The 14,056-nt window shown below is 38.0% G+C and overlaps 1 protein-coding gene across 4 annotated transcripts in view; it reads left to right on the top strand.

The window, feature by feature from the left end:
* SRPK1 (SRSF protein kinase 1) overlaps nucleotides 1–14,056 on the top strand; it is a 90,586-nt gene that overhangs the window by 46,836 nt on the left and 29,694 nt on the right. For all 4 annotated transcript variants that reach the window (XM_019029652.4, XM_019029651.4, XM_019029650.4 and 1 more), the window contains 6 exons: nucleotides 2,389–2,495; nucleotides 3,993–4,158; nucleotides 5,803–5,828; nucleotides 6,268–6,481; nucleotides 6,861–7,280; nucleotides 7,652–7,752. In XM_019029652.4, the coding sequence (XP_018885197.2) occupies nucleotides 2,389–2,495; nucleotides 3,993–4,158; nucleotides 5,803–5,828; nucleotides 6,268–6,481; nucleotides 6,861–7,280; nucleotides 7,652–7,752 (1,034 nt within the window). The remainder of the gene's footprint in view (nucleotides 1–2,388; nucleotides 2,496–3,992; nucleotides 4,159–5,802; nucleotides 5,829–6,267; nucleotides 6,482–6,860; nucleotides 7,281–7,651; nucleotides 7,753–14,056) is intronic.

The raw sequence follows: 14,056 nt of genomic DNA, 5'->3' as shown, positions 1-14,056 counted from the left end.
TTTGAGTATTGTTTTTTCAATAAGATAAGTCCAGTCCCTGTTACTCCATCTTGGCTAAAGCAGAAAACTTGATAGGTGCTGGGGTTTTTTTGTTTGTTTTTTTGTTTTGTTTTTGCGACACGGGGTGTCACTGTGTCACTCAGGCTGGAGTGCCGTGGCATGATCTCTGCTCACTGCAGCCTTGACCTCCTGGGCTCAGGTGATCCTCTCACCTCAGCCTCCTAAGTAGCTGGGACTACAGGCACACGCCACCACACTTGGCTAATTTTTGGATTTTTCTTGTAGAGACAGGGTTTCACCTTGTTGCCCAGGCTGGTCTTGAACTCCTGGGCTCAAGGGATCCATCTGTCTCGGCCTCCCAAAGTGCTAGGATTACAGGCATGAGCCACCATGCCCGACCCGTCATAGGTTTTATATTTAAGAATTTGCCAAGCAGTTTTCCAAAGCGCTTGTACCATTTTAGACTTCTACTAGCATAATACAAGAGTTCTAATTGTTCCACAACCTCACCTACATTTGGTGATGTTTAGTTTTTTTATTTTAGTCATTTATTAGTTTGAGATGCTATCTTATTGTAATTTTGATCTGTGTTTGTGGTTGTCATGTGCTTTTAATCTTATGTAGTTTGGAACATTTATGACATTGCCTTTTTTTTTTTTTAATTTAAGAATCCAGGCTAGTTGTTTTATGCCACCTTAGTTTGGATTTGTTTGATTGTTTCCTCATGATAAAATTCAGGTTAACCGTGTTTGTCAAGCATACTACATGGATTATGTTTTAGTCTTCTCGGTATATTGCATTAGAAGGCACATGATGTGAATTTGTGCTTATCATTGGTGGTAGTAAGTTTGATCACTTGGTTAAGGCAGTGCCTTCCAGATTTCCCAGTTGTAAAGGTACTTTGTTCTTTTTGTAATTAATAAGCAATCTGTGGAATGATATTTTGACACTGTGACAATCCTTTTTCCCAACAGTCTTTCACATAGTTGTTTTAGTATTCACTGATTCTTACCTGAATCAGTAATAGTATACTATAGTGATTGTAAAAATGGTGATTTTCTATTTCTGTAATCCCTTATGTATTTATTATTTGGCTTTCTTCTCTAAAGAAGATGTTTCTCTTCCTCCTGCCTCCACACTTACTTTCAGATCAGTGTGGACTTGTTCTGTTTTTAATTCATATATTAACTCATAATTTTATTCTTTATAATGGTCTGGCCGGGCGCAGTGGCTCACGCTTGTAATCCCAGCACTTTGGGAGGCCGAGGCGGGTAGATCACGAGGTCAGGAGTTCAAGACCAGCCTGGCCAATATGGTGAAACCCTATCTGTACTAAAAATACAAAAATTAGCCCAGCATGGTGGTGCACACCTTTAGTGCCGAGAGGCAGAGGTTGCAGTGAGCTGAGATAGTGCCACTGCACTCCAGCCTGGGCAACAGAGCCAAGACTCCGTCTCAAAAAAAAAAAAAAAGAAGTCTCCATGTTGGCTGGTGACATCCTTTTCAAGATGGTTCCTGTTTCTTCCTGACAGGTTCTCTTATTTGTTAGAACAGCAAGGTGTTCCAAGTTTACCTTGTATTTTTCCTGCCTTGGATTTGGCCATTTTTCCAAGGAGCTCAGGCTTTCCTTTAATGGAGAATGTTAAAGTCTGAGCACTAGACCGTTACTATATATGTATGTCTTAACTTGCATGTAGAAGCCAGTGGGGGTGGAAGACATCAAGATACTACTAAAATCTCTGTAGTGCCCTGCACAATTTTAGACTCAGAGTATTCCTGCTGTGTGGTGTCTGTCATCAGGTTGTTCATACATAAGGACAACACATGGTGGCACTGGAATCAAGATTAGTTTTGTAAAATACAGAGCATTAAGCAAGTTTCCTATTTTAAAAAAATGTTGGCATTTACGTTTTTGAGGTTTAAGTCTTTCTTGTACATTCATCTCTTCTATAGTTAAGGAATAATTTGTTTTTCCTTGCTTTGAAGCTGTGAGAGTGGGAATTTTTACCCTGGACACCAATTTTGATATTAGGGAAGAAACTAATTTACCTGAAGCTAATCAACAGCTTGAGGCTTGAGCCTACTGCTTTCTTTCACTATTTGCATATGTAGGTTTCACTTTTTCTTTTACCATTGAGTATTTTAATGTACATAATAATATTGATAAGCCAACCGCCCACAATTTAATGTTTCATGGATGCTTTCATTGACTATAGCATTAGACTTTGAAATTTTAGAATATTGACAGCTACATATTTATTCATTCAAGCTCTGTAACTTTTTATACTGAAAGAAAATAATACATAACATTTAATAGGGTGGAATTCACAGCTTGTCTTGCCGTGTTCTTCTTTTGTGCCGTTTTTTCCCTCCTTAATGAATTCCTAGATATCTGCATGGTATTTGAAGTTTTGGGGCATCATCTGCTCAAGTGGATCATCAAATCCAATTATCAGGGGCTTCCACTGCCTTGTGTCAAAAAAATTATTCAGCAAGTATGTATCTTGAATCAGCAAGTATCTTAGTCTTGACTATGTAGTGATTTTTTAATATTCTTGAAGTGTCAGGACTTTATTTTTTCCAATAGAATTTTTGTTTTAAGGCCGGGTGTGGTGGCTCATTTCTGTAATCCCAGCACTTTGGGAGGCCGAGGTGGGCAGATCACGAGGTCAGGAGATCAAGACCATCCTGGCTAACATGGTGAAACCTCCTCTCTACTCAAAATACAAAAAGTTAGCCGGGTGTCTTGGCAGGCGCCTGTAGTCCCAAGCTACTTGGGAGGCTGAGGCAGGAGAATGGCGTGAACCCAGGAGGCGGAGCTTGCGGTGAGCCGAGATCGCACCACTGCACTCCAGCCTGGGCGACAGAGCGAGACTCCGTCTCAAAAAAAAAAAAAAAAAGAATTTTTATTTTAAAAAGTAAGTTATTGGCTGGGCGCGGTGGCTCACGCCTGTAATCCCAGCACTTTGGGAGGCTGAGGCGGGCAGATCACCTGAGGTCAGGAGCTCGAGACCAGCCTGGCCAACAGTGCGAAACCCCGTCTCTACTAAAAATACAAAAATTAGCCGGGTGTGGTGGTAAGCGCCTATAATCCCAGCTACTCGGCAGGCTGAGGCAGGAGAATCGCTTGAACCCGGGAGGCGGAGGTTGCAGTGAGCTGAGATCGCGCCACCGCGCTCCAGCCTGGGCGACAGAGCAAGACTACATCTCAAAAAAAAAAAAAAGTTAATTGCTAAAATTAAATATTTCATTCAACCTTTAGAATTTATTGTGCTTATTCTCTTTTTAAATGTTTTAGTATAACCATTTTCCCCCAGGTTTGCCTCCTATAATAATTAGAAAGGGAAGGTGAGGTTCCTGGCTTGGGAACATTGGAGCCCTTATCCAGAGGTTCTGGTTGCAAATAGTAATTTTACATGAATAGATAATTGCTATGTCAGATTATTGCAATCTCTTTATACAGCATGATTCATAGGCATTTTCTAATTTTCTAAAGAGCCTTCAATATACAGTATAGAATTTTACCATCAGGAAAATATTAATACTTCAAGGTGCAAAAATTTGTTTGGATTATATGTCCTGGAAAGAGCTCCAAACTGGGCAACAAGAGACCTCAATTCTTCCTCAGTGAGGAAATTTGAATTAAAGATATCTAAATCTCTGTCAGCACCTACGTTACAACACTTAGAGGGTGTGTGTGTGTTGAATGTTTATTCTCAGTCTTTGCATTGTACATAGTTGAAGAATATCTCCAAATAGAATCAGCTTTGTGAAACACTGAAGAATTTTTTATTGTAAATAATTTCTTGCCTTTTTCATAGTTTAATCTTTCTGAGAAAGTTTATTTGTGCTTTTTTAAAAGGTGCTTTTATTCTCTATAGAAAATGCTATCATATCTTTTTTTTTTTTTTTAAATGTCATGTTATAATCTCTTACTTCTCCAGAAAGCCTGTATTTTGTGTTTGCAAGTCTGCCACTCTATTTCCATTCAGGTGTTACAGGGTCTTGATTATTTACATACCAAGTGCCGTATCATCCACACTGACATTAAACCAGAGAACATCTTATTGTCAGTGAATGAGCAGTACATTCGGAGGCTGGCTGCAGAAGCAACAGAATGGCAGCGATCTGGAGCTCCTCCGCCTTCCGGATCTGCAGGTATGTTTTCTTTTAGGGACTTCGCTATCATTAGAAGTTAAAAAGAAATTTCTATTTTTATTCTGTTACCAGGGAATTAAACACCACTCAATCCATTTCAACAATAACATATTTAAGAAACATTATCAGCTTCCAAGAGACATTCTCACTGTTACTTCCATAGGGGAAGGAGAAAACTAGATATTGTGTCTTTGTGTTGTATGTTATAAAAGCTGGTGTGTATTGTTTAAAAATATTTTTTCTTATGATTTGATGATTTTTGAAGTGTTTACCTCTTACTGTGATCACACATGCTCATTTATAGGACTGGTAGTCTATAGAGGGACAAGATAACATTGCTATTAATAGTTTGGGTTTAAACACTGGAGTAGACAGACTTGGTTTGAATTTGGGCTTCATCCTAGACTGAGAAACCTTAGCTGAGTTATTTTACTTTATTTTCCCTCAACTGCGAATTATTGGGATTAAATGGTAAAGCAGTTAGTAGTGTGCCACACAATATTATATACCAAATAAATTGCGGGACCAGGCACAGTGGCTCATGCCTGTAACCCAACACTTTGGGAGGCTGAGGTGGGTGGATGATTTGGGCCCAGAAGTTTGAGACCAGCCTAGGCAACACAGTAAGACCCTGTCTCTACAAAAATTTAAAAAATTAGCCAGGCATGGTGATGCGTGCCTGTAGTCCATTTACTCAGGAGGCTGGGGCAGGATGATTGCTTGAGCCTAGGAAGTCAAGGCTGCCACGAGTTGTGATAGTGCCACTGCACTCGAGCATAGGCAACAAAGTGAGACCCTGTCTAAGACATAAAATTAAATAAATAAATAAAGGCTGCTTTATGATTTTTTTTCTTTTGAGATACAGATTTTAGTTTTAGTAGTGTGTCATTTTTTAGGAACTTGCTTGATCCTCAAGTTGAAGTATTATACACTTGTTTAAAAAGGAAGACTAAAGAAGGGGGAAATGGGGAGTTGGTTGTTAAATGGATGTAGTTTCTGTTTTACAAGATGAAAACATTCTACAGATCCTGTTATACAACAGTGTGAATAGTGTTAAAACCACTGAATGTACACTTATCTAGAGTATAAATTTTTATTATGTGTTTTTTCTTAACCACAGTTATTATACAAATATTTTAAAAAGAGGAAGACTGAAGATCCTACCTTCCAGCTAAGCTACACTGTTATCCATGACATGCTGTAGAGCAAATTACTATAGCTCTTGATGTCACCTAGACTCCCCTTTTAAAACTGACAGATTCTGGGTAGCATTTGAGGTGAAGAGGTTGTTGCTTGTCCCTTTCTATTTTAAGCAGTGCATGGGAATGGAAAATAGGTGATTTTTAGCAACTTTAGTCATGGAAACCAGAAATGGGAACTTGGTTCTTTGCACTTATTGATGCTACCTGGGGAGGAAGAATTTTATTTATCCCTTTTTTTTAAGTTTGGCAATTTCTATTCATTATTTTTTTTAAAAATGATAATAATATGGCTTCTACTTAAGTCATTTAAAAACAGTAGTTTTCTCTGCAATGTAGACTACATAAGAAAGACTTTTCATTCTGGTAGAGTGTTTTATCTGAGCCTTAGTTTATATTGCCTGATGAATGCCAGAATTCTTACTTGGTTTTCTTTTCTTTTCAGTCAGTACTGCTCCCCAGCCTAAACCAGTAAGTATAAGGTGTTTCTATATTTAATTTTGATCTATGGACTATGGGCATGGGTTCTTCTGTTGTGGATGGTAACAGTTTGTTTCAAGTTTGAGAACCAAAAGGAAAAAAAATTCCTGCGCTTCTATAATTTTCTCCAGTAAATTCCCATGCACCTTCATCACATTTGTACTGGTGAGGCCTCTAAAAAATTCGAGTTTGTCTGAATGTAAACCAACCCCACGGACTGCTCAGAAGACCACACTTTGTTATTTATTCTGTTTTTATTTGGGTTTATAAGAGTATCCCGCATCTTTTAATTTAATGAAAGACTTAAGTGCTATGTTAGGGAAAGATTTGTGAAATTTAATTAGGAAGTAATTAAAGTTAACAACTATCTCCAACTGGGGGTAATTAATTAGCCACCTGAAGGCTTTATCTGTTTGTAATCTCCGCCCAGGCTGACAAAATGTCAAAGAATAAGAAGAAGAAATTGAAGAAGAAGCAGAAGCGCCAGGCAGAATTACTAGAGAAGCGAATGCAGGAAATTGAGGAAATGGAGAAAGAGTCGGGCCCTGGGCAAAAAAGACCAAACAAGCAAGAAGAATCAGAGAGTCCTGTTGAAAGACCCTTGAAAGAGAACCCACCTAATAAAATGACCCAAGAAAAACTTGGTATAAATAGAACATCACGAAAATTACTTTACAACACACTTTAACGTTAATTTATCATTGCTATATAATACAGTGGTTTCATACATACAACACATCTCTGGGGGTATCTTTATAAGAATATGGATCTTGTCATAAATGTTAGGCAGGTAATATTTAAATGTAATTTGTAACTTTTCTCAGGAAATGGAACATAGATTTCATTTAACAATTGGGTAAAAGTAAGATCTTGGCCCTTCCGGAAATAGGTTTTAGATGTTTAGTCATGTTTTTATGTCACTCAGTATAAGTTCTAGAAAATGTTTTAATCTTGTGAGAAATGTTTCTGTTCTTTCACTCACACACATATGCATATATCTTTTTTTGTTCGTTTGTTCCTTAGAAGAGTCAAGTACTATTGGCCAGGATCAAACGCTTATGGAACGTGATACAGAGGGTGGTGCAGCAGAAATTAATTGCAATGGAGTGATTGAAGTCATTAATTATACTCAGAACAGTAATAATGAAACATTGAGACATAAAGAGGATCTACATAATGCTAATGACTGTGATGTCCAAAATTTGAATCAGGAATCTAGTTTCCTAAGCTCCCAAAATGGAGACAGCAGCACATCTCAAGAAACAGACTCTTGTACACCTATAACATCTGAGGTGTCAGACACCATGGTGTGCCAGTCTTCCTCAACTGTAGGTCAGTCATTCAGTGAACAACACATTAGCCAACTTCAAGAAAGCATTCGGGCAGAGATACCCTGTGAAGATGAACAAGAGCAAGAACATAACGGACCACTGGACAACAAAGGTACCTATGCAGCTATACTTCCTCAACACTCCTTCCCTGCACAACACACTCACAGATTTCTAGACTAAAAGTATGATTGTTTTTGTAACTATAGCTTTACAACAGGTGTGTCTAAGTTACGTTTAAATTGTAATCTGTAGCTAACTTTATCCATCATGTACTGAGTACACAGCACTTCATTTGTTGCTGTGAGGGCAGAGGTTTTTAATTCTGGAAACTCAAGGCGTTGCTGTGCTCTTTTTGTCTCAGAAAATGTAAGTTGTCACTTGGGTATTGCTGACTGTATTACTCTTACCTTGGAGAGCTTTATTACTCATTGAGTATTTCTCTGTTCATTGAACAGTCTTATTGATGATGCCTGTTGTCTGTAGGAAAATCCACGGCTGGAAATTTTCTTGTTAATCCCCTTGAGCCAAAAAATGCAGAAAAGCTCAAGGTGAAGATTGCTGACCTTGGAAATGCTTGTTGGGTGGTAAGTTAAACTTGTCTCAATGGTGTTTTGAAGTGACTGGGAGGATGAATGAGAATTTGGACTTAGTTATGCAAAACATCCGTAATTCTGTACCCAGATTAATACAACACTTCAGTGAATATTTTTTTACATTTAAAAAAACCTTTTACTATGGAAAAGTTTAAATATACTTACGAAAGTAGAATGGTAATCGTGATCATGAAAAGTCCTTCTGTTACCCCACCCCACTCCAGATACCCATCACCCAGATTCAGTAATGTCAACTCCTGGCCAATCTTGTTTTTTATATATATATCATTATTAACTTTCAGACACTCAGTGCCTATGTTCATACTCCCTTACTCCCATTTTCAAAGTTGATGACTAACTTATAAATTGTAACCTCCTTTTAATTCACTTAACATATTTTGGACACTTTGCTTTGTCAGCCAAAAATTTAAATACAATTCAGTTCATTACATTGTTTCCCTAGTACACTTTAATCTACATATTTTTGACAGCTGTTTGTGATGAGACTCTGCATGCAAATCTTTGTATAGTTTTTCTTAGGACATATCCTAGACATAGAATTGCTAAGTCAGAAGTTCTGTGACTTTTAAAAGGGCTTTATGATGTATAGTGTCATTTAACTTATTTTTAATTATTCATAATGATGTAATTAGAAATAATTATATGTTTTTTTATGTATAGTGTCATATTACACTCTAGAAAAGATACTTCAGTTAGCCAGGCACGGTGGCTCATGCCTGTAATCCCAGCACTTTGGGAGGCGGAGGCTGGCGGATCACGTGAGATCACCTGAGGTCAGGAGTTCGAGACCAGCCTGACCACATGGAGAAATCCCATCTCTACTAAAAATACAAAAAAATTAGCCAGGTGTGTTGGCGCATGCCTGTAATACCAGCTACTTGGGAGGCTGAGGCAGGAGAATCACTTGAACCTGGGAGGCAGCGGTTTCGGTGAGCCGAGATCACGCCATTGCACTCCAGCCTGGGCAGCAAGAGTGAAACTCCCATCTCAAAAAAAAAGAAAAGAAAAGATACATCAGTTATTCTACCTTTAACAACTCAGAAAAGTATTTTATTGTATGATCTTCAGGCTAAATAGTGGAATCTCATTTTAATTGGCAAATTATTTATACTGTTGTTTTTTACTGTGTATCTAATAAAGTGTTTTAAGGTTTTTTTGTTTGAGACAGAATCTTGCTCTGTCACCCAGGCTGGAGTGCAGTAACGCAATCTCAGCTCACTGGAACCTCTGCCTCCCAGATTCAGGTGATTCTCCTGCCTCAGCCTCCCAAGTAGCTGCGCCAGCATGCCCTGGCTAAATTTTGTATTTTTAGTAGAGGAGGGGTTTCACCATGTTGGCCAGGCCAGCCTCAAACTCCGGACCTCAAGTGATCTGCCCGTCTCGGCCTCCCAAAGTGTTGGGACTACAGGCGTGAGCCACCATACCTGATCAAGGTTATTTTTAATGGACATCTTTTTAAAATCTATAATAGAATGATTCACACATAAATGACAGTACTCAAAGAGCCATATGCTTTTAAATGGGACATGGTTCAGACCTCAGAAGGATCTTACTTCCCATATTGATTATAGAATATTGTGATAACCTTTTAGAAAAAACAAAGCCAGCTTAGCACTGACTAATAAGAATGTGGAGCAGCTTTCCAGGTAATTAGAATTACTCCACTACGCTATCATCTGGTCCAGGTCACCCTGGATGACTTCAGTAGTGACTGCAATAGCTCCTTCACTTTCTCCCTTCTGCTGCCCTTGGTCCCCGTAGACTATTGGCAACACATCTATCAGAGTGATACTTTTTTTTTTAATTTGTATATGTTCATGAGGTATAAGTGCAGTTTTGCTAGGTTGATATATTGCATTGTGGTGAAGTCAGGGCCTTCAATGGATCCATCACTGGAACAGTGCACATTGTAACCACCAAGTAACATCCCTTCATCTACCCTTTCACCCCACCTTCTGAGTCTTCATTGTCGATCGTTCCACACTATGCCTCCATGTGTACACATTGTGTAGCTCCCACTTATAAGTGAGAACATGTGGTATTTACCTTTCTTTGAGTTGTTTCAATTAAGATAATGGCATCCAGTTCCATCCATGTTGCTGCAAAACACATGATTTCATTCTTTTTTACGGCTGAATAGTATTGTGTTCATTCCATACCACATTTTCTTTATCTACTCCTAGACACTTGGGTTGATTGCATAGTTGTTATTATGAATAGTGCTGTGATAAACATACAAGTATAGGTATATTTTTGATATGATTTATTTTCCTTTGTGCAGATACCCAGCAGTGGAACTGCTAGATCATGTGGTAGTTTTATTTTTAGTTCTTTGAGAAATTTTCATACTATTTTCCTTCTTTCTTTTTCTTTCTTTTTTTTTTTTTTTAAATGGAGTCTCTCTATTGCCCAGGCTGGAGTGCAGTGGTGCGATCTCTGCTCACTGCAGCCTCTGCCTCCCAGGTTCAAGCAATTCTCCTGCCTCACCCTTCCCGCGTAGCTGGGACTACAGGCACGTGCCGCCACAGCCGGCTAATTTTGTGTATTTTTAGTAGAGACAGGGTTTCACCATGTTGGCCAGGATGGTCTCGATCTCCTGACCTTGTGATCTGCCTACCTCGGCCTCCCAAAGTGCTGGGATTAGAGGCATGAGCCACCGCACCCGGCCATTCATACTATTTTCTATAGAGATGGTGCTGATTTTCATTCCCACCAAGAGTGTGTAAGAAGTCCCTTTTCTCCACATCCTCTCCAACATGTTATTTTTTTTTTTTTTGTATTTTTAGTAATAGCCACTCTGATTGGTGAAAGATACCTCATTGTGGTTTTAATTTGTATTTCTCTGCTGGTTAGTGATAGTGGACATTTTTTCATTTATTTGTTGACCATTTGTCTTCTTTTGAAAAATCCCTATTCATGTCCTTAGTCTACCTTTTAATGGGATTATTTGGGTTTTAATTGAGTTGAGTTTCTTGTAAATTCTAGATGTTAGTCCCCTGTTGGGTCATATAGTTTGCAGATGTTTTTCTCCCATTTTGTAGGTTGCCTGTTGACTCTTGATTATTTCTTTTGCTGTGCAGAAGCTTTTTTGTTTAAGTCCCATTTGTCTATTTTTATTTTTGTTGCCTGAGGTCTTAGTCATGAGTTTCAGGTCTTATATTCAAGTCTTTAATCGGTCTTGGGTTGATTTTTGTATACAGTGAGTGATAGGGATCTTTTATCCGTCTGCATATGGCAGTCCAGTTTTCCTAGAACCATTTATTGAAAAGGATGTCTTTTTCCCAGTGAATGTGCTTGTTGACTTTTCAAAGATCAGTTTGCTGTTAAGTATATGGCTTTATTTCTAGGTTCTCTATTCTGTTCCATTGATCTGTGTATCTATTTTAATACTAATACATGCTGTTTTGGTTGCTATAACCTTGTATAATTTTAAGTCAGACAGTGTAATGCCTCTAGCTTTTTTCTTTTTGCTTAGGATTCTTTTGGCTATTTAGGTTCTTTTTTTGTTCTTTTTTTGTTACGACAATCCAATTATATTCTTCTAGTTATTTTTAAATATATAATTATTATTCACTATAGTCACCCTGTTGTGCTATGAAAGAGTAGATCTTATTATTTGTAAGTAATTTTTTTATACCCATTAATCATCCTTATCTCCCCACTTCTCCCACACTACCCTTCCCAGCCTCTGGTAACCATCCTTCTACTCTCTGTGTCCTTGAGTTCTATTGTTTTGATTTTTAGCTCCCACAAATAAATGAGAACATGTGAAATTTGTCTTTCTGTGCCTGGCTTATCTCATCTAACATAATGATCTCCAGTTCCATCCATGTTTTTGTAAATGACAGGATCCCATTCTTTTTTATGGCTGAATAGCACTTTATTGTGTATATGCACCACATTTTTTTTATTCATCTGTTGATGGACACTTAGGTTGCTTCCAAATCTTAAATATTGTGAATAGTGCTACAACAAACATCGGAGTGCAGACATCTTTTTTATATACAGATTTCCTTTCATTTGATTATATACGCAGCAGTGGGATTGCTGGATAATATGGTAGCTCTAGTTTTCTGAGGGACCTCCAAACGGTTCTCCATGGTGGTTGTAACCAGTTTATATTCCTATCATCAGTGCAGGAGGGTTCCCTTTTCTCCACATCCTTGCCAGCATTTGTTACTGCCTATCTTTTGGACATAAGCCATTTTAACTGGGGTGAGATGCTCTCGTAGCTTTGATTTGCCTTTCTCTGATGGTCAGTGATGTTGAGCACCTTTTCATATGCCTCTTTGCCATTTGCATGTCTTCTTTTGAGAAATGTCTATTCAAATCTTTGGCCCATTTTTTGATCAGATTATTAGATTTTTTTTTCCTATAGAGTTGCTTGAGCTCCTTATATATTCTGGTTATTAATCCCCTATCAGATGGGTAATTTGCAAATATTTTCTCCCATTCTGTGGGTTGTCTCTTCACTTTGTTGATTGTTTTCTTTGCTGTGCAGAAGCTGTTTAACTTCATGTGATCCCATTTGTCCATTTTTGTTTTGGTTGCCTGTGCTCGTGAGGTATTGCTCAAGAAAATTTTTGCCCAGACCAGTGTACTGGAGATTTTCCCACATGTTTTCTTGTAGTAGTTTCAAAGTTTGAGATCTTAGATTTCAGTCTTTAATCTATTTTGACTTGATTTTTATGTATTATGAGAGATAGGGATTGAGTTTCATTTTTCTGCATATGGGTATCCAGTTTTCCCAGCAGCATTTTTGACTGTCTATATCTTGAAAAGTTGCTGTAGTTATTTTTGATTGGTTGATCTTTCTACTTAGGGTAAGAGTAGTTTACACACTACAGTTAACGGTGTTATAATATTCTGTGTTTTTCTGTGTACTTACTATTACTGGTGAGTTTTGTACCTTCACGTGATTACTTATTGCTCATTAATGAGTTTTTCTTTCTGATTGAAGAAAGATTTTCTCTCTTCTTTAAGATTTCTTGTAAGGATAGGTCTGGTGTTGATAAAATCCCTCAGCTTTTTTTTGAAATCCCTCAGCTTTTGTTTTGTGTGGGAAAGTCTCCCCTCCCCCTCTACCTCCCCCTCCCCATGTATTTGCCTGGGGATCAGTGGGCCTCCTGTATCTGGATACCTTAACTCTCTTGTTAGACTTGGGAAATTTTTATCTACTATTTTCTTAAAGAGGTTTTCTAAACTGAAAAAAAAATTATTTATTCATTCATTTAATTAATTAATTAATTAATTTTTTTTTTTTTTAAGAAACAGGGTCTCTGTTGCCCAGGTAGAAATGAGGTGGTGTCATCATGGCTTGTTGCAACCTTTAACTCCTGGGCTCAAGCAGTCCTCCTGCCCCAGCCTCCTGAGTAACTGAGACTACAGGCACACACCACCAGGCTCAGCTAATTTTTTTTATTTCCTTATATTTATCTGACTAGAATATTTCAGAGGACCTGTCTTCAAGTTCTCAGATTCTTCTACTTGTTCCAGTCTATTATTGAGGCTTTCGAATGTATTTTGTATTTCCTAGAATAAATTTTTTATTTAATTTATTAATTTATTTGAAACATTGTCTCACTCTGTCACCCAGGCTGGAATGCAGTGGTATGATCACAACTCACTGCAGCTTCAATCTCCTGGGCTCAAGCGATCCTCCTGGCTCAGCCTCCTGAGTAGCTGGGACCCCAGGTGCATGCCAACACACCCAGCTAATTTTTTTTAGTAGAGACAAGGTCTCACTATGTTGCCCAGGCTTGTCTTAAACTCCTGGGCTCAAGCAGCTTAGCCTCCAAAAGTGCCAGGATTACAGATGTGAGCAACTGTGCCCTGCTTCAGTGAATTTTTTAGTTCTAGAATTTCTGGGGTTTGTTGTTGTTGTTGTTTTGTTGTTGTTGTTGTTGTTGTTGTTTTAAGATATCTGTCACCTTGGTAAATTTCTCATTCATCTCTTGAATGGATTTTCTGATTTCCTAGTATTGATTTTCAGATTTCTCTTGCATCTTATTGAGCTTCTTTAAAATCAGTATTTTGATTTATTTGGCATTTCAAGGAATTCTTTTTTATTGGGATCTGTTGCTGGACAATTGTTGTGGTCCTTTGGTGCTGTCATATTTGTTTATTTATGTTTTCTGTGTCCTTCCGTTGATATCTGCACGTTTGTTGCAGTAGTCACTTGTTCCAATTTTTTTGCAATTGCTTTTGTAGGGGAGAATATTTTTCTGAAGTTGTATATATGTTGTTGGTTAAGTAAGATACTTTTTGATTTTGA

The sequence above is a fragment of the Gorilla gorilla genome, chromosome 5 (assembly GCF_029281585.2).
Source record: "Gorilla gorilla gorilla isolate KB3781 chromosome 5, NHGRI_mGorGor1-v2.1_pri, whole genome shotgun sequence".
Taxonomy (NCBI): domain Eukaryota; kingdom Metazoa; phylum Chordata; class Mammalia; order Primates; family Hominidae; genus Gorilla; species Gorilla gorilla.
This window is presented reverse-complemented; position numbering and strand designations above follow the sequence as displayed.